This window comes from Ambystoma mexicanum, chromosome 6p (genome assembly GCF_040938575.1).
Source record: "Ambystoma mexicanum isolate Mex_15411 chromosome 6p, UKY_AmexF1_1, whole genome shotgun sequence".
Lineage (NCBI taxonomy): Eukaryota > Metazoa > Chordata > Amphibia > Caudata > Ambystomatidae > Ambystoma > Ambystoma mexicanum.
In genome coordinates, this window is record NC_090935.1 from 1,192,493,123 (window position 1) to 1,192,521,105 (window position 27,983).

Sequence of the window (27,983 nt, forward strand, 5' to 3'; positions counted from 1 at the left end):
AAAAGCTCCAACATCATCTGGCAGAGATGGCTTGGCTACTCGGAGCATCCAAATCAGTATCCCAGATATCTGCTTGTCTGGGCGAAGAGGAGACCGTCGAGAGTGTGTCCTGCGGAACACTGTCTGGCTCAGATTCCATTAGTCCCCCTTCCTCCCGATCCCTTCAAGGAGGACTGAACGCCCTGGGAGACGGCGAAGGAAGCCGAACCAGGAAAGACCTTCTGGGATGAGACCTTCGAGGGGATCCTGAGACTTCCTTCTGACGAGGAACGGTAGGCGAGTCCTGCATCAACGTAACAGCCGGAGCCTGAGGCACAGGGAGCCTGGCATCCAATTGCCCCAGGAGCAATTGCATCACAGTAAGCACTTGCATTGAGAGTAACAAGTACGGATTGACAAGAGGATACTGAGGTGGACAGCCCCCAGATCCATTGACGTGGACGGAAGAGAAGGCTGCTGGACCAAAACAGAAGGATCCAGAAACAGCTGCACTTCCTCCTCCGGATCGGAGTCAAACTCATAGTCCGAGGTCGGCTCATGTTGGAGAATATCCATTGGGAGTATGGATGTAAATCCTGCCCCGGACTGTCACGGTGCATCCCTGGGAGACAATGGACCCGCAGCAGCCACCAGCGTCGCCATCGACTTCTGCCTTTCTACCATCGACGGGACCATCACCAGCGGGGTCATCGATGGGGCTGTACATGCTAAAGCTGTCAATGACTAAAGGTCCCTTGTCGAGGAGGCCGTCGTCGGATCGGACGATAACAGACCAGCTGTGGGCACGTTTTTTGCTACCGACACATTCTTAGGTCGGAGAAGAAGGCCGATTGGATGAGGACTTGGACGGGTGCTTCGATGACTCATGGCCCAAAGAGGAGTGATGCCTGTCCTTGGAAGATGACAGTCGACGAGGAGCGAGACCTGGACTTCTAGTCTGATGCCGAGGCCTTGTGAGTCGGTTCTGCAGTTTTCTGCAGCCTAGAACCCAAGTCCTTCGGCGTATCCGCCCGTGGTGCAGACTTGCCTTAAAAGGGAAGCCCCAAACCCTGCACTACTTGGCACCGGTTGTGCCACCGAAAACACTCTGCCTTTTGCCTAATTGGATGCCAGCCTGGCCTCACCAGTTTGTTGCTTCTTAGGCGTTGGCTCTGCCAACCGCAACCTCTTGGCCGAAGGAGTAGAGGACCTGGCCCTGTGGGAAGAGCCTACCTCCGAAGCCGGATAGGCCCTCCCATTCAGCCAGCAAATCAATTCCCTGTTACGGTCCCCGAGGGACTTCTGGGAAAACCCCCAACAGATGTTACAGTTCTCGGCTGAGTGATTGGGCTACAAGCAGTCCGCATGGCGGTCCCCCTCGTACACATACTTGAGGCTGCAGGTCTCACACGGCCGAAATAATGTCGTCTTCGGACCCACAGATGACATGACGAGACCTAGAAGTACCGAAGGACCCACTGAAAACAGCAAAGGCTGTGTAGAAAACGAACAAATTCTCTGCAGAGAACACGAGGTGATCCCAAAAGTTTGGAAGATGGTTCAAATCTGAAGTGAAGCTGCGGGGGCGGGGCTATATACTGGACGTCCCACTGGTGCTGCCTAAAGCACCCATAAAGATGTCGATAGGACACTCAAGGTGTTGTGATTTTTCCATAGAAAAATCACTATATTAAAGTTACCAAGGTTTCCCAGCCCGACTATGGGAAATATTCACAGCATGTGAATCCATGAAAGATCCAATGCTGGAGAAGGGACTGAGGTGAGGCGTCCCCGGGAGCGGGGATTCAGCGGCGCGTTCCCACGCCCGAGGCCGTGCTATACCAAATGTAAAGGGAAAGCTCAATGTTTCGCTGCCAAAGGTTCCGGTACCGTCCCCATGTGTTGGGGCGCCCCACAAGGATGGAGGAAAGGGGACAGGACATATGAGTAGAACAAGTTACTTACCTTCTCTAGTAACGTTCTTTTGATGGGATGTTCCTCAGACGTATTCCACATCTATGACAGTTAATGACCAGAGCTGTGCTGCTTTGGAAAAGTTCAGCAGAGGGTGTCCTGCGTCGATGACGTCGATCAGTTGTCCCTCGAAGGCCTCCATCGAGCGTCGATGTCACTGGACGTTATATATAGGACGCACGGCGTCCGTAGCCTCAGTTGTAGTTTTTTCCCCCAGAACGTGTGGCACCAATCACCTGCATGTATGACTGCAGAAAACCGTGTGAAAACATAGGCTGCAACCGCATAAGAACTCTTAAGAGGGGCAGGCTGGGAGGGTTCGATGTGGAATACACGTTGGAGGAACATCCCATCGAAAGAACATTACCAGATAAGGTAAGTAACTTGTTCTTCGAGGGGACTGTGTCCTCAGACGTATTCCACATCTATGACAGACTCCCAAAGCAGTACCAACATACGGAGGTGGGAAAAGAATTTACAATTTATAATTTTAGAATGCCCAATTGAGATCTGAATAAAGGACTGCCTTACCAAAGGCCAAATCCTGCCCATGGATGGAGTCCAAGGAATAGTGTCTCACAAAAGTATGGACAGAGGCCCATGTGGCTGCTTCACAAATATTGCGAATCGGAACACCCCTCTGTAGAGCAGTGGAGGCAGCCACACCCCTAGTAGAGTGATCCCGTAAGCCTACTGGAGGATCCTTTCCCACCAAACGGTAACACTCAGAGATCGTCAAAATGATCCATCTAGACAAGGTCTGTTTGGAAACCGCCTGACCCAAGCGCCTTCCAGCATAACCAACAAAGAGCTGATCGTCCACTCTAATCTGGGACATCCGTGAGAGATAGAAACTAAAAGCTCTTCTAGAATCCAACCCATGGACCTCTCCTCTTCCTTAACAGGATGTGGAGGAGGATAAAACGCCGGAAGGATCACCACCTGGCTCAAATGGAATTCCGACACAACCTTCGGAAGAAAAGAAGGCTGCACCCGCAGGACAACCCTGCCTTTATGGAACACAGTACCTTGGTGGAAAGTGCCTGCAACTCACTCACTCTGCGTGCGGAAGTAACCGCAACTAAAAATACAGTTTTACAACTGTCGCAACGGACAAGAATGTAAGGGCTCAAACAGAGCTCCCATTAGGAACTTTAAAACCAAATTCAAATCCCATCTCGGCACCTGGAAAGGAGACGGTGGAAACACATTAGTTAACCCTTTTAGAAACTGAGATATCAAAGGGATCTTAAAATAAGAACATTCCTCAGATGAGCGCTTAAATATGGACAGCGCCACCAGGTTACCCTTAATGGTACCCACTTGAAGGCCCTTGTGGGCTAAAGAAAGCAAAAAAGACAAAACCAAAGGAATGGAACATTGGAAAGGATCCACATTCTGTACCCTGCACCAGTCACAGAACTTTCTCCAACGGCAATGGTACAGGGATTTTGTTGCGGGCCTTCTGGCCGAAAGCAACACCTCCATCACTTCGGGGAGGTCCCAATCCTTATACCTCAACCTTTCAGAAACCAAGCATGAAGGCTGAGAGACTTGAACTCTGGATGGAGAACCCGACCCCCCTTCCGTGAGAGCAGATTGTCTTGGTAGAGAAGACGGCGTGAAGGGCAGATGGACATGTCTAGAAGGTCCGGGTACCAGGCTCTCCTGGCCCATGCTGCAGCGATGAGGATCATCCAGGAACTGAACCTCCATAACCTCTGCAACACTTGCGGAATGACGGAGACTGGAGGAAACGCGTACAGCAATGGGAAGGACCACTCCACTACGAACGCGTCCCCTAAGGCTCCTCTTGGAGGAAATTTCCACAAGCAGAATCTTTCGCACTTCGGGTTGACACTGGTGGCAAAGAGATCCACTTGTGGAGTTCCCCAAAGGGCAAAGATCTCCAACAGAACTTCCCAAGCCAGCTCCCACTCGTGGGAGACCGTGATTTGCCTGCTCAGAGCGTCCGCCGCCGCGTTTTCATCTCCAGCCAGATGAACTGCCGAGATTGAAATTTCCTGCTGGATGGCCCAGAACCAGAGCTGCATCGCCTACCTGCATAACGGGAGTGACCCAGCCCCCGCCCCCTTTTTGTTCAGGTAGTGCATCGCCACTGTATTGTCCGTCATAATCAGGACATTCTTCCCCCGCACAGACGGCAGAAAAGCCTTCAGGGCTAGCCTGACGGCTCGCAGATCTAACAGATTGATGTGGAGTCTGGACTCCGACGGAGACCATTAGCTGCTGGCTGTGAACTCGTTGGCATGAGCTTTCCAACCCGTGAGGGATAGGTCCATCACGATCGTCACCTCCGGTCAAGGTTGCCAAAACGGAGCTCCCTTCATCAGATTGCCTTCCACGGCCCACCACAGAAGATCCTGTGCGACCGAGGGTGGAATCTGAACGGGATACGACATCCTGCTGAAGAACTGCAACCACTGCATCTTGAGAGTCCGCTGCAGAGATCTCATCCTCAGCCTGGCCTCTGGCACCAAAAAAATGCAGGATGCCATGAGGCCGAGCAACCTCAAAACTCGAACGCCGGGTGACTCTGGGCACGTTGAAACTTGTCCACCATCTGCAGTATGTGATGAGCCCTCAACTGGGGAGGCGAACACTGCCCCAGGAATGTGTCGAGCACTGCTCCGATGTATTGGAGCCGTTGGGTAGGTGTCAAATGGGACTTCTTTAAATTGAGGGAGAAGCCCACCTTGTGAAGGGAGGGGCAGGTGACGGACAGATGATCCAGGGCTTGCTCGGGAGAGCGTGCCCTGATCATCCAATCGCCCAGGTAGTAGTGGACGTGAATCTCCCCTTTCCTGAGATATGCTGCCACCACCACCACCATCATCAGCTTGAAGACCCTGGGGGCGGAGGTCAATCCGAACATCAGGACCCGAAACTGAAAATGTGAGTCGCCAACCGCGAACCTCAGGTACTTCCTGTGCTTGGGATGAATCGGCACATGAAAGTAAGTATCCTTGAGGTCGAGAGACACCAACCAATCCTGAAGTTGAAGGGCCTGAAGTTACTTGAGAAAGAGTTACCATCTTGAACTTGTCCTTCCTGAGGAGCTTGTTCAGCCAATGCATGTCCATGATGGGTCTCAATTCACCGTCTTTTTTCGGGATAAAAAAATAAGGGGAATACCATCCCTTGTTACTCTCCGCTACAGGCACCAGTTCTATGGCGCCTTTCTCCAGCAGGGATAGGATTTCCTGCGCAAGGAGTGGATCCAGACGATTCAAAGAGAGCTTCCCCGGTGGATTGTCGTGAGGCCTCTGCCAGAAAGGAAGAGAGTAGCTGTGAGTTATGATCTCCAGAACCCACACATCTGAAGTAATGGCACGCCATTCTCCAAGATGCTGCGCAAGTCTGCACCCAACCGGCGAACCATGGGACATGGCCTCATGACTGAGCGGACGCGGCAGTGCCTGGGGGCAAAGAGGCAACTACCCGAGCGGCTTTGGCACCTCGAGTACCTTGCTTTCCACCTCTGGTACTCCTACGGTGGCCCCTTTGACTGGCAGGTCCTCTCGGTCTACCAAAGGAAGAGTAGTACCGAAAGGAACCTCCCCTCAATGGCTGTCCCCTAGGACGAAAAGGTGAAGGTTGACGTACTGCAACGCTCAAAGACTTTGCTGCCGCTTTGAAGGTCTGCAACCTCTCAAGGCTCTCGTCAGCCTTGCTGCCAAACAGATGGACACCATCAAAGGTCATGTAGAGAAGCCGAGATTGCACACCAGGAGCAAACCCAGACTTCCGCAACCACGCAAACATGTGTATCATGGTGCTCGCAGCTATGGACCGGCTGACAGTCTGCCGTGTCCAAACCTGACTGAACGGCTTCACACATGGCATCCTTGCCGTCTTGCATGAGGGCTAGAAAAGCATCCCTTTCTTCCCCTTTGGGAATATGCTCATCTGCCAAAGATGCACAATTCCACAGCGTGTGAGTGAATCTCGCCAAGGCACAAACTGAGTTGGCTGCCTTCAAAGCCATACCCCCAGACGAAAATACCTTCTTCGCCCAACCATCAAAGCCCTTATCGTCCCTATCAGGAGGGATAGTAGGGTACGCAGCCTGCTTTGCAGGGGCCATAGCCGCCTGCACCACCAAACTCTCCGGAGTAGGGTGCGTCGACAAGTAGCAGGGGTCACTACTGGCTGGGCGATATTTTTTCGGAAGCCACTTATTCAGTGCCGGGAGACTATCCGGAGCAGTCCAAGCCACTGCCACCCTTCTTTGCAAGGCCATTTGAAATGGCAACACCGGGTCAGCGGGTGGACCTTGGTCCAGGATGTCCGTCAGATCATCCTGATCAAAATCAACAGGTGGAGCCGACCGCCCCAAGTATTCAGTCACCCTTGCCATGAGATGCCTATAGGAGTATTTGCCATGTGTCCCAGGCTCAGGCCTGCCAAACTCCACCTCCGGAGAGGTGTTAAGACCACTAGCGTCATGTAAAGACTGACAGAGTTCCTCCAACTGACTGTGCCCAGACACAAGGTCATCAGGAACATCAGGAGGCACAACCATCTCCAAACAGACTCTTCCTCCACCTCCGAAATATAATGCAAAGGTTGGAACAAATCCAATCTGGGAGGAGGAACAGAGTAGGGCTCAAAAACAGGCCTCACTAGCTTACTGAGAGCCTTCCTCAGAGTTTCCACAGCCCTCCGAGGCACCTCTGGCAAATCCTCTACAAACTGCGTCGAAGGAATCGGCGTCGACCGAGGCGCCGACAGCGTCCACAACTTCGAGGACGGAGCCCCGAGAATGTCCCTCGATGGACATGGCGCCGATGGCGACGACACCTTCCTCGAAGGCTTCACAGGTTCCGACAGTCTCGATGGCCTTGAGGACCGGAACCTGGATCTGGCACGGCTATGGTGATCTCCCTTGTCCGAGCGGGACCTCGACGGCTCCCGATGATCACGCCGACCGCCCGAACCCGAAGGCGTGCGAGTGGTGGACCACGCCCATTCCCTGCAACTTCTTTCGAAGGCGCGGCCGGAACTGTGCCTGGAGATTCGGAAATCGCCATCATCTGCTGGCGGAATGCATCCCATTCAGCCCACGACGAAGACTTGTTGGAACAAGTCAACCGGCTGGCGGGTCCTCCAATGAGGACGGGGAAGGCGACCGGTGCTGGCGCTTTCTAGAGTGCCTTGAAGAGGCAGAGGAATGGCCGGAACCACTCTGAGACAGAGACCCCCTGGATTTTCGCCGACGCGGAGAGTTGCCCCTCAAGTCATAGGTCGAAAGCCCAGCGGACTTCGATTTATGGGGCTTAGACACTCTACCTACCTTTAATTTCTTCTTACGCTCCCGCTTAGACGTCAGGGACTGCCAATCATTACAGTCGTCGGTGGTGTGGCTTTCGCCGAGGCACCAGAGGCAGATGTGCGGGTCCGTGATGGACATCTTCGAACCGCAGTCCCGACATTTTTTAAAGCCCGACTTCGGGGTAGTAGAAGAAGACATCGCTATAGAAGAGAAGAATCTAGCGTGCCGAGATTCCAAAGCAAACACGTTTGCGGAAGAAACTGAACTGAGGATGTGGGCGCCGTGCGTCCTATATATAACATCCGGTGATGTCGACGCTCGACGGATGCCCTCGAGGGACAACGGATTGACGTCATCGACACAGGATGCCCTCTGCCGAAATTTTCCGAAGCAGCACAGCTGTGGTCATTACCTGTCAGATGTGGAATACGTAGGAAGACACAATCCCCTCGAAAGAAGCTGCTTGATCACATAACAGTGTGTGGACATTCCTTTGTGTGGGGCTTGGGGATTCACTGTACTTAAGAACCAGCCTGCATCACCTCCCGAGAGTCATTCTTGGTTGCTCGTCCATTGCTACCCTTAGAGATCCGTGGCTGGGCGGCTCTGTGGCCCTGCCCCAACCATAACTACAGATTCCCCCTTCAGTCTTTACAGGCAGTATGACCCCAAAGGACACAGGCTATAGAGATGAGCAGTTTAAAGCTAAATTGCTTTCTACCGAGGATTCCCAGCCTGACAACAGGGAATATTCATGAGCATGTGAATCCATGCAAGACCCCATGCTGAAGAAGATGCAGAAACAGCACCCTGCAAGTAGTCGTATTAACAGGTAAAAACAGTCTTGGGTTTGGAATCGGATTTAGAAAAACTGCTTAAATAAACAAATTCACAGGATTCCAGAGACCCAACTACTTTCTTACCATCAAACCATGTCCTAGGACGTTTTAGGCGAGGAGTACTCCGCAAACAGCCAACAACGCAAGCCCCACACCATTTTCTCAACTTTTAAAACAAAAAATGCTACACCCCACATGTACTCGAGAATTCAATTTTTTTTTCTCACAAACGGTAACTTAGGACCAAAAGCAAATAACGTGAGTGGGTAATGACATTTGTCTTTTGCAGGGTCTGGTGCCGGGCACAAAACAGAAGCGACGCAGCATGAAGCAGCTCGCAGCTCCCATCCTCGTGGCAGAATAAAAATATCACAAACAGATGGTGATTCCTCTTTAAGCCCCTTTTCTATTTTTCTGAGACCAGCTTGTGAGAAATGAAACATTGAGTGAGGCACTGCCCGTCAAGGAAGGATACATGTGGACGCTGAGCAACCAGACAACGCCCTGAAGGTGATAGTAGCTGTTACACGGAGTGAAGTGCCCTTTACCCTCAATCCGAGTTATTAGCATTGCCATGCTTTGAATCTGCCTAATGTTCTACTGGGGTTATGATTTTATTACATGGGGCAAAACTTCACGTTGCATGCAACTAGCCAGTCATAATACAGTCACTTGCCACCTCAATTTTACATACACACAGGACACCATTTCTTACTCACCAAGAGCCAAATATAATAATATTTCCACTGCATTACGTTTGGTACTCTAGTTCTCCATTCTCCAGCTACATTCAGTCTTTTAGGTCACCCACGTGTTTTCACTCCTCCACTATGTTCCTTTAACTAATGCCAAGCATGTGCACCACAAATTCACAAGCTTAAAACCCCAAATAATTGTTAGACTTGCCTTACCTGGTTCATCAAGCTATCCATCTAACATCTCTACAAAGCGGGAAAAAACGAAGTAAGAGAACACACGATTTGAGCCCATTTGCAAAGACTGGCTACATGGAAATCTCAATACATCCGTCCGTCTACAACTACATTCACAGCTTTTAGTCTTTTGGGCTGTGGGCGTACAGGTGATTTTATTGGACTTGAAACGTATTGATAAAATGCCATATTGACAGGCAAAGGGGTTGCTCCCGTTAAATCTCACATGCTTTACCTAGTGGATGGGTGTCCAACTAAATCAGACAGTGAGTTGGTTATCGATTCACTTGCACATCCTGCGGGCTGCGCCATCGGGCCTATAGGAATGAGCAGGAGAATAATAAAGAGTTGCACCTTGTGGATTTGTAAAGTGGTGTGGCATTAATGTTTTATCCCAAATTAGCGAGTGAACCTGAAACCACTGAGGCGAGTGCAAGCCCCAAGTGCGACCGAAGGCGGGATTTGGCAATCGCTGGGTCACGAGAGATGGAGAGGAGATCCGGTTGAGCTGTGGAACGCAGGAAATGCAAAGGGGGCGGGGGTCAACTTCACCTGAACCTCATTCAGAGGCGAACCACCGAAAATAAATATCGCTCTGACCTCTAGGCTACTATGGGAATTATGAATGGTGTTTATCATCAAGTGATCTCCATGCAGTTTGGGAGTCAACATTAGTCAGCAGCCAAATGTGGCTTAGACCTAGTGAGAACAAAATTGCAAAAATACCCGTCCACCTTAGCAAATAAATCTTTTTGCCCGAAGAAGGCTGGGCCCCCACCCGCAAATGTGCCAGTAATCATTGGCTAAACGTTTTTTTCTGTCTTTGTTGTTTTTCATTAGTATGCATGTAGGTTTACAACATGTTTTCGTCTCAAGTATCACAATAATTGCGCGCAATATATATCATAGTGCTGAAGGACAATAATTACCGGCTATATTTTTTAATAGGATTCATGTATTTTGCTTTAGAGGTATTTGGAATGTATGTTGGATGATTGACGTTAGAAAGTGAATGGATGTTTGAGTTATGATTTTCGTGTGTGGTTCTGTTCATAAGAGAAAATATGTTCAATGTACAATTTCGATACTAGTTTATAGTAATTGGTTATACTAAACCCTATGTCTGTCCCACTTGGTTATGGGATATCAATATTTTGTATGAATTGAATACTTTTTATAACAATCCTTTTGTAATGGTTGTGCCTTCATTGATCTTTGTCTGATTGCTTATGTATATGAATGACGCATTTTGTTTTGTTGGTCTGCGATGTGGTACATAAGACAGCAAACATTTTTCAAAAAATGGGGACAAATCATAGGATTTCCAAACTAGGGGATCGCATTCATTATTCCAATACTTCAATGTGCATTTCATCATTAATGTATCCAGCAGAAAACTGTGTGCACCATAGAAACAATATATATTTCTGTCACATCATCATTGAAGCAGCACCTGATACAGTTGCCACAACCAGAGAAAACGTCAATTGGTAAATTACATTCAAGTAGAATTAACGGCAGTTTAAAGGGTTGCATTTCAGGCTGCAGTTTAATTTTCTGACCCAAGTTTACAATTTGAGTTTTTCCTTCAAGCGAACCATTTTAAGCAATTATTTAAGTAGGTGTCCACAATGACACAGCTCAGTGAGAGCGTGGAGTTGGACTTTTGAAAGAGCGTGAACTGTTAGTTCAATAATTGTAAGCCCTTCTTTGAGTCAGATATTGAACACGTTTAAGCATGGCTTCCTAGTAATAGTATTTTCCCAGTCACGTTCTATAGGGCATTTTTCTGAACCTGTTTGATCTATCTAGAGCACTAACCTTTAAAAACACTTAATAGCCTTTGCGTAAGTAAATCCAAAATTGCACATAACAAAGCTGCATGAAGTAGTATTCATAATGGCACAATTCGGTTTATTATGCCCGATTTGAAATATGTAAGACATTTACAGTTAAAAGGTTCAGATTATGTGCCATGTGTACTTTATATACATTTATTAAAAACATAGCACGGTCATAACATTTCAACACCAATAATGCGGTTCCTCCATTGCACAATTCTGAGATTTGTCACTGAGAAAAAAGTGTTAATGCAAGTTAAGAGGAAAAATATTACGCATTTGATACTAATGCCCATTTTGTTTGCTCAGAGATTTGGGTGCTAAAGGGAAGCCAGAGCTAGATGCTTTCGCAGCCACGTTGGTGTTGCTCTGAAGTCTTGCAAATGTCGTGAACTATAGGAATGTAAGGAAACATCCATACCAAGATGTCCATATTAGCAACCCAAGTGGAATACGCATCACATATTGCCGTTTAAATACTTTTGAATGGTGCATAAATTAGAACTTAAAAAGCAAGAGCAGAGAGTCAGTCACTCTGGATGCATTGCAGGCTTGATGTGGAGTAGGCTCAAAGGTCCAGTGAAAGAGCACTTGCCACGCACACAGGTCATTTCGGCGTGAGGAAAAAAAATGTTTTGATAATGGCCACATTTCCACAAATAATCCTCATCATATCAGTGTCACTGGCCGTCTACCAGTTAGCAACAAGGACATAAGAAAATAAACTCTTTAGTCAAATGTGAAGGCACAGCTGCATCGTTTGGTCTTCAGTCCGAAGCCAGAATCCATTGTGTAATCTTCAATCACCCATTCCTTACAGACGTCCTTACTCTGGTGTAAGATGCCAATTAAATAGGCAACTGCTCTGGTTTTCTAGCGACAAAGAATACACTTTCGTAGATATATTTCATCATGGACAAATCATTCACAGTGTAAGTTGACAGTATAGACTCGTTCTCCACCTAAAAAGAAGAAAAAAAATACGTCTTTCACAACATGCTCTGAAAAAGCAATACTTAATTTAGTTTGTTTCGAAAATTAACAGACTGCTGTCGGAAAACGTTCAGTCTGAGGGTGGGTCAGTATTGGTGCAAATAAATGTGTGTTTCTCCAAGTAAGAATGTAATCCGGCCCTGTTTTGAAAAGGTTTTTGAAGGCTTTCTGAGCTCACCTACTACCCAAACCACCATTTATGCTGCCGCCGACTAAAGGGTCTACAGCTTGGAGCCTCCTCAAGCTTTCGTGAAATCCCTCCTGTTGCTTTCCCAAGTGTATATACTCCCCAGATTTACATTTCAAAATGGCTAATTCTATGCACTCAAAAGCTGGACTTCTCGTTTGTCAAGGACTTGCAAGCTTCTTTGTAATGCACATCTCCCCCTTTAACATCTTCTGTTTTAGCATGGAATGGGGTTGGAAATTCTGCATCATTTCTGTTGTCACAGAGGGCATATACAAGAGCTCCACAGATGTCTGTACGTATATCAGCTCAACACAAACATTTGTGTGTCGTCTCTCTTTAGAAGATTGTCCATTTTATATGGACAAACACACATCCATACAAAGAAAAGCATTTAGCCCTGCCGAACTCCCGCTCATGTGACTGCAAACGGTTGCCAGTGAAAGGATCGACAGTGAAAGGGTCGACAGGTCAAAGGAACAACACCAAAGGGTCGACAGGTCAAACGATCAAATTATTTTTTGTTTTTCACATTTTTTTTGCTAAAAAACACTTTTTTTCCCTAAACGAAAACCTAAAAAAATATATATAATTAAAAAAAAATTCGATCCTTTGACCTGTCGACCCTTTGACCTGTCGACCGTTTAGATTCGATCCTTTGACTAGACACCACTGCAAACAGCCTTTCTGCATTCCCCACCCTCAATGGTCTGGTGGGGCACAATATACCTCACACAAGGATTTGGTGCTTTGAAACAAAGATGGTGATTTGACACCGTACAAAAGCATAACATAAGTCTAGGGCACACTAACAAGAAAACATGTTTGAGGTTGCATTGTGTAATAAGAAGGTTGACGGTCTGTCACTTGACCAACCATTGACGACTAAAACATTAAGCTGCACTCAAATAAAAATCCAAACATCGGTGAAAGGTTTCCTCCCTTCCCAGGCCACTCGTGAGCAAGTCACCATTACATAAAGCTGCCTAGGGAAGGCAACATTCCCTCGGACATTGAACAAAGCCTTCTCTTGCTCACTTTAGCAGTTTGTAAATCAATAACAGTTAAAAGTATTCTGTTAAAAGCACTGGAGGGCATGGCTGTGGACACAGTGGAGGCCAAGTGTACAAGAGCTACAGGGATGGAAAAAGTTACTTACCTGTAACTGTTCTCCAGCATGGGTCTGGCATCGATTCACATGCTCATGAATACCAGAATACATAGCAGTACACACGCACAGCCACGGGAGGTGTCAAGGCTCAACATTAAGCATTTCAAAAACTCAACATTAAGCATCTCTTACCTCCTCACCAGGCTCGCCTTCAAGCGAACAGGTTGCACAGCACTGCCTGGCCGACTGGACTCCTCCCTGGAATCGCGGTCGACGCAGTAGAAACTCGTGAAGGTGTGCATCGACCTCCACGTAGCAGCCCTGCAGATGTCTAGCAGGGGCCCACCAGACAGGAACGCCATAGTATCGGTGATCGCTCTACTTGAATGGGCTCTCGGACGGCCGGGCAACGGTCAGTTTGCCAACCGGTGACAGTGCACGATGCAGCGGAGAGCCATCTGCAAATGGAAGCCTTCGAGAGGGCCTTCCCTTGGTTCAAAGGTCCAAAGTTCACAAACAGCTGTGATGTCTTCCAAAAACTCTTCGTGCGGTCCACGTAGAACTTCAGCACTCTAGCCACATCTAGCGAGTGCAAAGTCCTCTCAGACGGCGACAAAGGCGATGGGAAGAAAACAGGTAACACCAAGGGCTCCTTGAGATGGAAGTCCAACGGCACCTTGGGCATGAAAGAGGGGTGCGTCCTCAGCACTACCCTCGTCTCGTGGAATGTCAGATATGGAGGCTTACAGGAGAGGGCCTAGATCTCTCCCACTCGTCGTGCGGAGGTGATGGCCACAAGAAAAGCTGTCTTCCACGATAGGAACTTTACCGGTGCAGAGTGCAGGGGCTCGAATGGCGGACCCATGAGCCTGGTCAGCACCACATTCACTGTGTCAAGTCTGGCTCCTAGGAACAGGGCGTCCTGCGACGGCACCAAGTGGGACTTTGCAAAGTTGATGAATCCCAGTTCCGTGAGTAGGCGGACGGTCTTCGCTGTGTGGTCAACGGCGAGTTCTCTTGACTTTGCTCGGATGAGCCAATCGTCCAGGTAGGGGTATACGTGGATCCCCTGCAGGCGCAGCCGCACCGCCACCGGTGCCAGGCACTTGGTAAAGACCCTTGGAGCCGACTTCAACCCGAAGGGCAGGGCCTTGAACTAGTAGTTAGGCAGAATTATATGCAATACCATTTGGGAACACCACACACAATTAAGACTACAAGTGACAGTACAAATTCACCTTTGGTACAAGCCTGTACTACACAGTAAAGTGGTAGCGCTGGCTGAGCAGCCAGACTTATCTCAAGAGCAAATGAGCAGTATCAAATAGTTACACAAAGGACAGCAATTACTATGATTCAAACAAACACTGACTCAAGGTTTCCAAGTAAAAGAATATACATTTATTTACTCTTTAGTTATATAACATTTCACTAATCATAAAGAAGTTTAAAAATCACAATCTTAATACACCACACCACTCCCAATAAGTTCAAGACAAGTTAAGCTCACGAAATGAAGTAGGAGCAAAATGGCACTCCAGCAATCTAAAAGGGAGAGAAAGACAAATGGAAAATTAATAGAAATTGAACCACACCAACAGGTAAGTACTCGGGGCAATTGAGCAAAAGAAACTACAGTGATAAAATCAGGTAGAAAAGGCTTGGGGCCAAAGTCAATGGGTCAAAAGTCTTTTGCTCAAGATCACACGGTTCAGGGTAGTTTGCAGTAAAGTTCGTGCCACAGATTCCGGACAAAGTTGGTTGGTAGAAAAGTTAGTTCAAAGAGAAGGACAAGCACTCGGATTGGAGAAAGATTTCAAACACTTTCACCACGGCTGAACGAAACGAACAATCGGATTTGCACAGTACCTTAAAATGGAGACGAAGCTGTAGCTGAGGCGGACGTTCCTGGTAGTTCCTGCAGGCTCATGGTTCCTGAAGCGACTGTCGGACTGACAAGAAGTAGGAAGACTGGCGGGTCCTGCACTACCCAGGGAAGAAACCAGCAGCAGAGCGAAACAAAAGGTGCGCTCCTTAAAACCCAAGCAGGGTCCGACCTTCCTAGCTATCCAGCACACTGTAGCTCTCTACAGCGAATTCAACCAGAGGAGGGGTCCTGGCTTGCAGTTTGGGCGAACTGGTTGGTCCCACCAGCTCAAGGGAAGAAGTTTCCTGGAGGATCTTCTCTGTCGTCAGATTCTGAAGATTCAGACCTGCAGCAGGGCTTCACCAGGCAGTTCAGTCGTTTTAGGGGTCCTCTTCCATCAGCTCCTTGTTGGTCCTTTCGCTCCAGTGGCGACTCTGCCTTTCCAGTCCCAGAGACCTGCTTTTTATGCAGTTTTTCCCCCATTCACACAGCCTGGCTGTCAATCACACAGCAGGGTGGCTGTCCTGGCAAGGACAGTCACCCAGCCAATCAAACAGGAGTGCGACTTGGGTTACCAAGGGAACCCATGGCAGGGGTCCTAAGACCCCTCCCTCACATCCTGCCTACCCAGACTTTCAGGCACCTTATGGGGGGCTTCTATGCAGAAGCCTGTGAAAAGACGGCGAACAAAGGGACCAAACCTGGTTTGGCGCGCAGAGTAAAACACGAGAAAGACGAACAAAAAGAAATGGCGAATAAACCCAGCCGTAGCTGAAATAAAATATATTTGGTCAAGCGGGTTTATGTTCAAGGCTAATAAAATAGCCTAAAACAATACCATGGTTATATAAGATAACCGCGGTATGAAAAATAGGGTAGTTACCACTGCCACCAGCCAAGTCTTGATGAAAAGGGAGTGAAACAGTGCTCCAAGAGAAACAGACAAAAAGGGATAAGAATTAACCCTTTCCAATACTCCATGTAAGATGGGTTGTACTGGGTCTGTGATTTTAAGAGACTATATACAGTTAATGACAACTTTACATGTTTCTGGGAGACAGTAGTCCGTCCCAGATAAATGGAGTCAGTGGGAAGTCTAAAAGACAACCCTGTGTCACTGCACGGAAGGTGCTGTGTAACACACAAAAATGATGCTCATGGAGTAGGTGAGGCTCCAGAGCCCAAGATTACACAAATGGTAAAAACACACACAGCAAAACACGTAAGAGTGGGAAAAAGGCTCACACTCTTACCAGGTGAAACAAAAATAAACCCTAGAAATCCAGCAAAGCTGCTGAGGGACTCATTAGGTAAGGGAAATCAGCCGTTTATGAGAATTCTCCCTAACAGTAGTGCCGCCCTTGGACCACGAAACATAGGAACTTTCACATCCCTATATACAAAGGACATCGAAAGTAAGCATCCTCAAATCCAGCGACGATAGGAAGTCGCCTTCCTCCAGCTGTCCCAGCACGTGCTGAAGGGTAACCATCCAGAACTTCTGGGCTTTAATGTATTTGTTGAGGCGCCGAAGGTCCAGGATAGGCTGCCATCCGCCGGTGTTCTTTCGGATGAGGAAGTACCGCGAGTATACTCCGGAGCCCCAGAGCCTCTTTGGGACGAGTTCTATCGCGCCCTTTCTCAGCATGGCTCATACCTCCAGAAGCAGCTGTAGAACGTGGTTTTCTTTCCTGGCCACAGGTGGGAAACGGGGGCACTTCCTTTGGAACTCCAGAGTGTGCCCGTGGGCCAGGGCATCCAGCACCCAACGGTCGGTGGAGTTAGACTCCCAGACGCCAATGAAGTTCGCTAGCCGGCCTCCCACCGGGGTGCTTACGTGGGGGCCCGACATCACGGCCGGTTCAGTCCTGTTTCGCCGAGGACTTGCCACCCTGGACTCTTTGGCGATGACTGTATCCACTGTCCTTGCTGCGGCCTCTGTAAGCTTCCTGTGACGAGGAACGGGCAGCTTGGCGGTACGACGATGAACTGCCGCCAAATCCTTTGGAGGCACCTTGAGATTAGCCTCCGGATGTCCGAAAGGACGGCCGTCGTTGATGAAGAGTGCCTAGGGCACAGGCCATCTCGGTGTCCGTTTTGATGGCCTTTAGCGACTCGTCCACCGCTTTCCCAAACAGGTTGTCTCTGGCATGTCTGCATGTCCTTACGGAAGTCGGTGGCCCTGAGCCAACCGCGCCGGCACAGGCAAACGCTGTTGCCCATCTGACAAAAACCAGTATCAGCGACGTCTGCTGCTACAGTGATGGCGTGATCGACGCCACCTCACCTTCTTGCAGGATTCCAGGGCCTCCACCCTCTTGTCGTCCAGGAGGAAGTCCAGGATAGGGGCGATCTTGAACAACAACTCCCTATCATAGCGGGCCACGATCGAGAGGGCTTTGGCCGCCTTAATGATCGTCGCTGCCGACAAGATGACAGCGTCTAGCTTCTTTCCCTCGCTGTCCGGCGGGGAAGTGGAGGATAACGCTGTCGCCCCTGCCGCTTTCTTCTTGGCTGCCGCAGAGACTACGGAATCCAAGGTCGGTTGCACCCTGAGGCACATAGGAGCGGAATCCGGGACCCAGTACTTCTTGTACCGGTCCCTCTTTGCAGGGGCCGTGGAAGGGTTCTTCAAAAGGGACAGTCCTTCGTCCCATACATCGTCCAACAGTGGGACTGAGAGTACAGTTTTCCTCTTGGCTTCCCGTTGTTGGTAAAGAAATCCCCCTTCTTTTGTTCCTCGGGGCACAGTTGGAAAAGCTCAGAGGCCCTGGAGATCATGGCGTGAAAGGAGCCAATTTCGTTGGGGAGGGGGTGGGAGGGAAGCCCGGGCGGGAGGCAACGGGAGATCCATTCCGTCATCGCCACCGTCGTCAGTCCACGTCGTCGCCGTCTCTGTCCCCATCTCCGTCTCGTCCCTCAGGGGAGGGGATGGGGGTGAAGGCTGGAAGGGAGGGGGAGGATGGACTCACCTCAGCTTGCTTGGTGGGCTCCCCGACGGTCCAGGCGCAGCTGGATCGTCCGCTGGGGGTAAGGACAACCTTGTCCTCATCTCCGTACACAGGGTCTGCAGAGCCATCAAGATTGCTCCTGAATTGTCCTGTGGCGTAGGCATCGGTTGCGACAGGAGCGACGGCTGGGGCGTGGGGTCCTCTGTTTCCACCACTGGCGGCTGCTCCTTGTCTCCACCGTTGCTCTCTATGTCTGCCTTGTCGGGATCTTTCCCGTAGGTCCTGACTTCCTCGATCTTCTTGTCCAGGATAGCTTTGACGCCAGCCAGCTCATCCTCGGAGGTGGTATCTGTGTCAGTTAGGGCTACCGTGCCCCCCGCCCTCCTCATCCCGGGGTTTCACGGGGGTCTTCGATAGGCTGGAAAGATGTTTCCCTCCGGGGTGGCAGGGAAACTCTAGGCCCGGAAGTTGTCTCTACTGGGGTAGCCTCCGCAGGCTTTGCAGGGCCACCACAACTCCTTCAATCGAGGCCTTCGCCGGGTGAATCAGTGCCTTCACGACTATGGGCGCGTCTGAGGCCTTCACCTTAGGGGGAGGGTCACCGCCTCACCCCCCCTTTGGCTTTCTCTGTCAGGATCGACCAGGGCTTCTCCCGAAGCTTACCCGGGTACTCCGATTTCTTTTTCACTGAGCCAGAACGTTGGCTCATGGATGATGGTGTCTGTGACATTGCGCCCTGCCTGGCAGTCGAGCCCGAAACAACGGCACTCCCGGTGCCCGCAGACTCACGGTGCTTTGCCTTTTGTTGGGCCCCCGTCGCCAGAGTGCCCTCAAAGGTCTTAGAAGACCGCTCAGACTTCTTCTCACCTGCTGCTGGGCTCTTCGCCTCTAGCCAGTCAGCGAGTCGTTTACGACGGTCCTTCATGGTCCAGACGGACATGTTCTTGCACAACGCAGAGTCCTCCTCCATGTGCAACTTGTCAGCGTGTAGACAGTAGAAGCACCGGGAGTGCTCGTCCTCCTTAAAGACGTTCTGCAGTCCACATCCTGGGCAGTTCCTAAACAGTTTGGATCCAGTAGGCGTCGAATCTCCTTTGTCCCGGGCCATGTCCGAATTGGGGTAGGCCTCAAAGGTCTTCCGGAATCCTCCAAGAAGTGCAATTCGACGAAAATCCACCCTTGAAGATCGTAGAAATGTCCACAACGGGTCCCCGTTGATCAGAAGAAGAATCGGTGGAGCATGAGGCTCGAATTGACCGAAAAAATAAGAGTAAACTCTTCGAAAAAACGCAATACACAGTAAAAGCTCGAGAGCTACAGCACGAGGACTCCCAACACTTGAACTTGCGGTAAAAATCTGAAGATGGCTGCCAGAGGAGGGGATTAGGTAGAGGGCAGTTATTGGCTGGGGGCAGTATGACCCAGAGACCAGTGATTGGTTACTAGTAGAAAGACAGTTCAGAAACTAAACTGATTCTTTCTTTACCGAGGATTCCCAGCCTGACGACAGGGATATACAGGAGCATTTCAATCCATGCCAGACCTCCATGCTGGAGAAATTTTACTTTACTGCTCACGCTAACAAATTCATAACATTGTGCCGTTACTTGTAAACATAGACTAATAAAGCAATAGAACCCAAGAAGGGGGGCATTACCACTTAGGTAATGCCCCCTCCAAGGGTAGTAATAGTAATTTTCCTCGAGTTCAGACACGGCATAGCAACTGTTTATCAACTCTAGAAAAAAAGCAACACAAAAATGGCCATCAGGGACTACACGTAGTCCCTTCTCCCTTTCCATGGCAGCCAGACAGAAAACGGGAAGGAACTTCAAGGGACACATCCCTCAAAGGCAGGTAAGTCTTTGTCAGACGGGTAACCACCCGGCGAGGACCAATCAGATTGATAGTTATTGTCTCCTCGCCGGGTACTAATTGAAAAAACACTTACATGAGAGGTTCTGTCAGGGGTTTTATTGGGCCAATGTACATGACATGTATTTTTGACCAGATATCAATCTATCACTTTTTTTCCCCATTTCATCTTACCTTCGATTTTCAGACATTCGGACATGTGAACCGTATGGGTCGGAAACCACCATATTGTGATTCTTATCCGTTGATTAATCGCCCCAAGTGTCCTGGCAGCAGTAAATCACAACACACGCCCCTCAAGCTAACAGCAGACACTAACTTTAAGCTTAAGCCCCTTGTCACAACGCCAGTGGATGTCTCATTATAATGTCCCCTATGTGCAATCTATTGGCATATGTCCATGAAAATCTCAAGACGCCTCTTTGCTCTATAAATATCAACAAACCCTTTCTGATCACAAAACAATGGAGTTTCTCAATCTCAAGCCTTCGTGCCCGTCTTTTTATTCTTAGATCAGTAGGAGGTTTCATGTGCCAATGATAACTTTACAACTTTGCGCCCATTCCTGTTGTGTTTCATTTCATCTTGTCATTTGTATATAACCTTTCACCATGGGTATGGTCCCAGCACGCTGTCAGTTGAAAGCCCTCGGAGGCACCGAAGTATGGGGCAGTTAGAAGGTGCTTTCTGGATACCCTGTTAGTGATGGAGACCTATGGTGTCCAGATATTGTGTGCTTGGCCATAACCTTTTGATAGCGCCGATGTGGAGATGCAGATCTTCTCGGGGATCTATATCTGGTAGGCGATCTTGACCTCCTTGGTGATCTGGACCGTCCTGGTGACCTTGTGACTGGTGCACCTTGTGATGACGTGCCCCCTGTTGCTCTGGTGGTAGCCTTGTATTTAGCTGTGCCAAAAGGCTTTGCAAAGATGACAATACCTGTAGTGATAACGCCTGAGGGTTTAACAGGTGTTGGCCTGGCATTGCCACAGGGTTTACCAAGGGTTGGCTTGGCCCTGGGATGTGTGGAGTTGGGCAGAAGGTGCCTCAGGTGGCCGGGAGGCCCGTGCATTGGAAGTCGAGGGGGTCTTGCTGGCAATAGTGTCCATTCTTGTATTTGATCCTCCTAAATGACTCTGTCTTCTGAGTCTGAAAGGACCAGTGGCTCACCCTATAGGGCCTCAAAGTCTGAGTTGATCCTGCAATATTTCCTCTGGCATGATGTGAGTAGGGGATTGGCGATACTGTGGATGTGTCTGGATGCACCCCCCTTCTATGGTGAAGGGGAGATTATCTGCCCTGCACTTTCCAGCGAGTCTGGTGATTTGTTCCCCCTTAGGTGCTGCAGCCTCCTTTGCCACTTTTTCTCTGTTTTCTGTGGGTGTGTCTTGCCTGGTCGTTGACACTGATTCCCTCTGCACGGTTGTATGCTTTTTGGTGGACGAGTGTATCATCAAGGTTGCTTGTGGTGACTGTTGTTGACGAGTGCAGCGTCGATTATGCCGCTGACTGGGGTGATTTTCTCATCGACGAGTTGAGTTATTGACGAGGGCTTCAACAGTGTGTGATCTTTCGTGGACTGTTAACAGTGTTGTCGTCGGTGTTGCGACGAGGCCTTTTTGTGATGTCAGTTTTGCCGATGGTGTGGATGTTGCCAACTACGTGGTCTTTGAAGCTGGAATTACTGATGGTGTTCGTGATGGACCGCCTGTGCCGTTCGCCGATGAGCCAGTCGATGGTACAGGTTTGAGTGAGGCCTCGCTTGTTGACAGCATCTCACAGGTGCGTTTGTCATGGTGTTTATGCTTATTTTGCAGGTCCTTCCTCAGACCTTGCCCTCTTTTGTGAGGGGGGGTCTTTTTCCGACAGTCTTGTTACTGCCATGCTCCTGGAGGACTCTTCTGGGCTGTGGGTGGCATGGGAGATGGTGGGGGATGGAGGAGGGGGGGTAACTCCCTTCATTGAGCCAGTAGTCTAGTCGTCTGTCTGTCCCTCAGTGTTTTGGGATAGGGACAATAAATGTACTCTTCGTGCTGGACTACCTCAAAAACGTAGGTAGAGCAGGCCCTTAACAGCAACTTTTTCGATCTGCGCTCCATCCCAAAGAACAGTGACTTATCTGTTCTGAAGAAGGTGCTCTGTCTTTAACTTGACTTTTGAAGAAATCTTTATGTTTGAAGTAGATTTTCTTGTGGAGAAATGTACGAGGAGTCCTTCCAGCATGACATGCAGTTCGACTATGAAGAGACGCTCCAGGGCTACATACCAGATGTCTCATTTGGTGGAACCAAAAGCACCTATATAGGAGGGTATTGGACAACACAAGACGCCCGTTTTTCTTTTTAATAAAATAGGAAAGGTGTAACCGAGGATTTCTAGCCCGAGTGGGAATATTGACAGCATGTGAATCTATGAAAGATCCAATGATGGAGAAATATATGTCGCTAATAACCTGGAATTGTTTACTTTATAATTACTTCAAGTTAGTAAAACTAAACTTGAAATGAAATACACTAACGGCATTCAAGTTTTTTCCTTTGTTCCCCAACAACTTACAACAAGGCACAAACCTGAACGTCACAATACCAAAACGCTCAGTGCTTGCATTCTAAGGATTGCATTTCTTATTCCTATTTTTTCTTAACATGTTACTTCTGTGTTTCACTTACTCTAAATTTCATGTGATTGTATTTATGAATGCACAAGTCTTATTAAATGTTAACAATCCTTGCACTGACAGTTGTAGGAAATTAGTAGGAAATTAAAGTAATTAAGTAATATGACAAGTGAATGAAAAGGTTTATCCAAGTCACCAACAATACATATCTGTCTACTAATAAAAATGGTATGCTATCAACAAATGTCAGATCAACAAATGTAATTGGGATTGCCTCGAATATATATTAACAATATCAATCATACCATCATGATGAAGCCAACCACTTCTCCCTTATCAACGCACTGTTATCAGTTTGTCCATGCCTTCTCATTTGGGTTGTTGTTTTGGGCCAGCAAGTCCACCGCAGTGCAAGTCAGTATACTTCCCAATGTGTTCTTACATATATCGACACTTGTCCACCCTAGAGATGGGGTCTCCATACTCCCCTTTGAAGACCATGTCCTTTCAATCAACATATGCATGTTCCTTTTCACAAGATGCAGGGCATAATCTGCTTGCATCTTCCTTATCCATAATCTTCCTTGCCAAAGGCAGTTCTCACTTGGGGCATGCGCTCGCAACGAGGGATAGGTAGCTGGGCACGCATCAGGTGCCGAACACCATCTACAACTCAAAGATGGTCTTCAGTCTTGGGACCATTGGCCGCATGGCCACCCCAGACCCGGTGTCTGCGTACTCCCCCTTGAAACAACACATCTATGTGCCCTTTGACAAGGTGCCAGGCCTCTTCTGCTCGCTTCATCCCTATTCGACCCAACCCACATCAAGGGCAGTTCTCACCTAGGCCCTGCACTCACAATGATTGTAGGTATGTGACCACATTCTTTTACGAAATTTGACTTAATCAATCATTCACGTTCATCAATCTTTATATATACCCAAATATGGCTATGGCCCAATATTATATCACGCCCCTAAAAAAAACGACTATAAAATTTGAGGGCAGTCCTTCCAAGCAACAAATTCCCATACACACCCACTTTTCAAAGTATTTATAGACTACTTAAAATCCTAAGCAAGAAAACATCTGAGTGGTCTACTACAGATATCATCATCATTGCACACTGTTATCTTTGTTGAAGAATCTCTTCGTATATTTTAACAATTTCAGGAAATTTGACTCTCGGTTATTCCTGTTTTCTCGTCGTATAAACCACGGGGATACTTTAATTATTATTTTCATTTTGTAATATTTTTACTAGATCTTCTGGAGTATTCAAACAATGCTTTCATGTATTGTTTTGGGTAGCCATAAGAAAAGACTGGTACAGGGGTGCACATTTTCCATATTGATAAGTAACTGACGCGATCATGGTTGCTCAGCTGTAGCTTTCCAGTATCCGGGATCAACAGAAGAGCCAAGGATGTCTTGGAGGACGTGAGGGGTAATTGATCCCACATCTGCAGCATGCACCTCTTGGAAAAGATCGGTATGAAACATAAAAGTTCATTAAAGAGTCATCCTAGACTCATTTTTAAGTTACTTCCCAATGCTGATCCAAATGTGTTTCTTCACACAGTCAGGCGAGTAGTAACCAAGAATGATTATTGTGTATATATTTATAAAGAAATCACACAATCTCGCAACATCTGTGCCTAGGTGCTACTGCGATGTCACGGAATTGGTTTCCAAAAATTGCAATATCATTTTTACTGTCCATTTTTTAATTATGTCTGAATTAACACGTGTTTACATTTTAGACTGAGCTGGAATATATTCCTAATTTTTCTGATTCACAAATAGTTCACTGCAATGTGATGCTTTTTGTCAGACATTAATAGTATTATCTGTACTTGGCACTATTTTGATAATATATGGATTCAAAAGTCTAAACTATGTAGAGCACACTGATGGAAGGGCAGACCGTTACACCTCTGAAGAATACAGAATCAACAGAAAGCTAACTGCACTTTCAAGCAATACTTTGAATTCTTAATTTGTTTGCAAGTATACTATGTTTGCATAAGGCCCAGCTGCACTTTTAACTCAATATTGATTTTTAAAATCTTTTTGCCAAGATTTGCAATAGATTTTTTAAAGTTTGGTTTTATATTGCTATACTTCTTTTCAAACATAATTGAAAATACATTTTATATACAGGAGGATGTCGGTACTTCGGCAACATACTCTTCATTTGGAACCAGTCAGGTGAAGGAAGTATTACACGTGATAAATCAACATTATTGAAGGCTAGTCAGTTCCATTTTACCTATATGAGAAATTAATCAAAATTGCATTGGTTTTGGAATTAATCGAATATTCTACGTGTTTACAATGAATAACAGTTTGGAAAAATATGAATACATGCAATTGTCAATGTAGTGTCATGCAACACTGACAGTAATGCCTACATTGAAGTAGGATTATAAATCAATTTCATGGAATCAGTTATTCTCTAAACGCTGTACGTTTTTTATTTACCAAAGAACAAGTGCGGGAAATTAAAAGTAACTTTATAATGCATATTTTTTGTATAAATAATTATTTCTAAGTTTAACAGAGGACAGTATTGTGCTAACTTGATCAATTACCTGTGACACCAGCAACATTCAACAGGTATATAATTAAATAGTTTTAAAAAAATGTAGATAATTATAAAAGTTGACTTTCACTTGATAATAATGAAATGGTATATTCAATTATAAAAATGTGCATCTTTTTCATTATCATTTCCTTGTCTTTGCACCACTTGTGGAAATCCATCATGTATAAAAGGTCACTTATCAAGATGTAAGTTTTGTTATCAAACAAGTTTAACATTCTAATAGCAATTTGTTATCCAATGTTTACTGGAGGTGTTCTTGTGTACAAAGAGTCTACTTACTGAGGTCTTTTTTTAAAGTGAAATAGTGTACTTGTAATTGTATTTATGTTCATTGCTACTGAAGAGATTTTTAAAAGTGGAGTAACTGAAGAACAATAAAAAATGAATGTGTTTTGATTTCTTTTGTGTTCAACTCCCATCTTTTTCTTTATCATTCAAATGAAGATACATTAGTGGAACCGGTTCCATCCATTACCCATGACACTAGTGATGGGTCACCAGTAAATACATTGGGCCTCATTACAAGTTTGCCGGTCCGGAAACAACAGTGCCGGTAAGCCTATCGGCACTGTTTCCAGACCAGCAAACTACGAGTCTGCGGGCAGGTGCCGTTCTGCCCGCCGGGGTCAGACCTGGCAGGCGGAACGGCACCCGCCCACAGAGTTTCACTAAAGCATCGGCACCGTTGTTAACGGTGCCAGTGCTTCCATGGTCCCTATTCCCATTGAGTCCTACGAGACTCAAACAGGAATCGGGATTAACATTTACTGGCACTGGACTTCCCAGAACGCTCGGGTCGTAATCCCCGGTGTTTCCGGCAAGCCAGGCGCTGGTAAATATTGCAAGTCCGGTGGCAACCCGCCAGTAGCACCAGCAGGGTTACCGTCGGACTTGTAATGAGGCCTATTGTTCGATATACATTTTATCACCAAAGGTAAAACCATTGAAAAAGAAAAGCAGTAAGTGTCTTTTCTACTGAAAAACACTGTCTGGTCCTTACTTTGAGTAAGTATTTATTTTCATTTTTTATTTGGTTTGTCCAAACCTTTAAAAAGATGCAGAAAGACACGCTTTTACATCCCACACTTTGCCTTCATCTAATAATTCAGCATTCAACATAAAATATGTGACATTTCAAAGTTGTCAAAAAGGAAATTTCCTTTCCGTTAGTGACTGAGCCCTAAATTTACTTGCTCAGCATCTAAACATTCTTTTTTTAAAGACTTGCAAGTAAATAGTCAACGCAAACAACGCTGATCTATTTGACCCGTCAAACATTGCTTTCTACCAGTCTTCAGCACTCAGTGTTTGATGTTTGTTAATCACAGGATCAAAATGTTTGTTCTTTGGTTCCGAAGCGCAGGACAAAACAACTTTAAGTGTTTCAGTGTCTCCTTGTTGGCTCTGGAAAAGCGACATGTAAGATCTAGGTCAGCGAACTGAGTCCAGGTGCTTAGTCGTTCTTTAGTTGACAACAGATTGAGCCTAAATTGCATGTATAGAGTTCTCGCTTGCTGATCTGGAAACCGAGTTGATAGACTTGTAGCTGGCCATATGCCCTTGCTTCTCCAGGGACCTCATTCACCAATTTCGATTTAGATCTTAAGTCACGTATCTCCATAACGTCTTCTTTGCCAGATCTATATTTTCAATCAGTGTTTGTATAGTAATATGATCTTTCAGCGCTTCGAGACATTGATCGTTCCACTTAGAAAGGATAGTATACGCTTTATCCGTATCTGCCTATGCAGTATTTTTTACTTGAGACACTGGTACCTTTAGTATCGTTTTCCTAAAGAAGGTTAACAGGTTCCAGCATACTCTGCTTGGATAGAGATGAGGCCCAATTCATAATGTATACATACCGTTGAAGTTCCCTTAGGCAATTGTAGCACTGTGGTCCAAAAGATGTTGAGTGTTCCACAGATCATGTGAGTACCAAAAGCATTTTCTGCACCATAGATCAGTGCCGGCACAACTTTTTGTTGGAAAAAGGTGACAGTTGGCTTCAATGAAAATTTCCCATATTTCTTGTTAATCATGGAAGCTTGGCATGCCAGTTGTCGACACTCTTTATAACCTCGACCCATGGGGCATCATTTCTGCTAGCACTAATCCTCGTACCTAAGTAAGTAGTGTTTTTTTTACGATCTTCAAAGATTCCTTGTCAAGGCGCGAGTTGAAATTTTTTGCTTCTCTCGCTGTTCCCTGACAATTTCTCCAACACTAGTATTTCACATTTTTGTTTATTGGCACAAGGACCGTTGGTTGTTACGTAGGTTTTGAGGATACCAAGTTTACGCTGAAGCCCTATAGGGGTCAAAGCTAATAGAATAAGATTGTCTGCGTAAACAAGGTAATCAATGTAGGAACCATGGATTTTTGGTGGGAACATAGCAGCTCCATTAAATACGTCATTAACATCAGATAGAAATAAGTTGAAGATAACGGCTGCCAAAGGGCAGCCTTGTTTGACGCCTTTAAATGCACAAATTGGAGCCGATAACGTGCCTTTAGAATCAAATCTGATCTTAATCGAAGTGTCAGAATGTAACTCCCTGATTGCGTCGAGCAAACTAGGGGGACAGTTCAACATGCTTCATTTTTTCCACATCAGATCTCGATTGATACTATCAAAATCATGGGAAAGATCTATTAGAGCCAGATAGACCTTGGTGTTAGTTCCTATCGCTTCCATCTTTAACAGGTTGAACAGTAGCAGGTTTAAGCCACACCCAACTCCCTTTACAAACCCTGCTTGTCTCAGATCTACGTGAACTGTTTCCGTAGACCATTTTAGGAGTTTGTTCGAGAGTAGCATAGATTTTCCCCAACACATCGAGAAGCGCTATAGGTCTATAATTTTTCGGATTAATTCTGTCTCCTTTTTTCAAAATCGGAACAGCCAC

The 27,983-nt window shown here is 47.0% G+C and overlaps 1 protein-coding gene across 1 annotated transcript in view; it reads right to left on the bottom strand.

The window, feature by feature from the left end:
* Positions 1 to 10,913: 10,913 nt before the first annotated feature.
* CARNMT1 (carnosine N-methyltransferase 1) overlaps positions 10,914 to 27,983 on the bottom strand; it is a 486,389-nt gene continuing 469,319 nt past the window's right edge. The window contains exon 8 of the mRNA XM_069625830.1: positions 10,914 to 11,823. Within this exon, the coding sequence (XP_069481931.1) occupies positions 11,710 to 11,823 (114 nt within the window). The 3' untranslated portion in view covers positions 10,914 to 11,709. The remainder of the gene's footprint in view (positions 11,824 to 27,983) is intronic.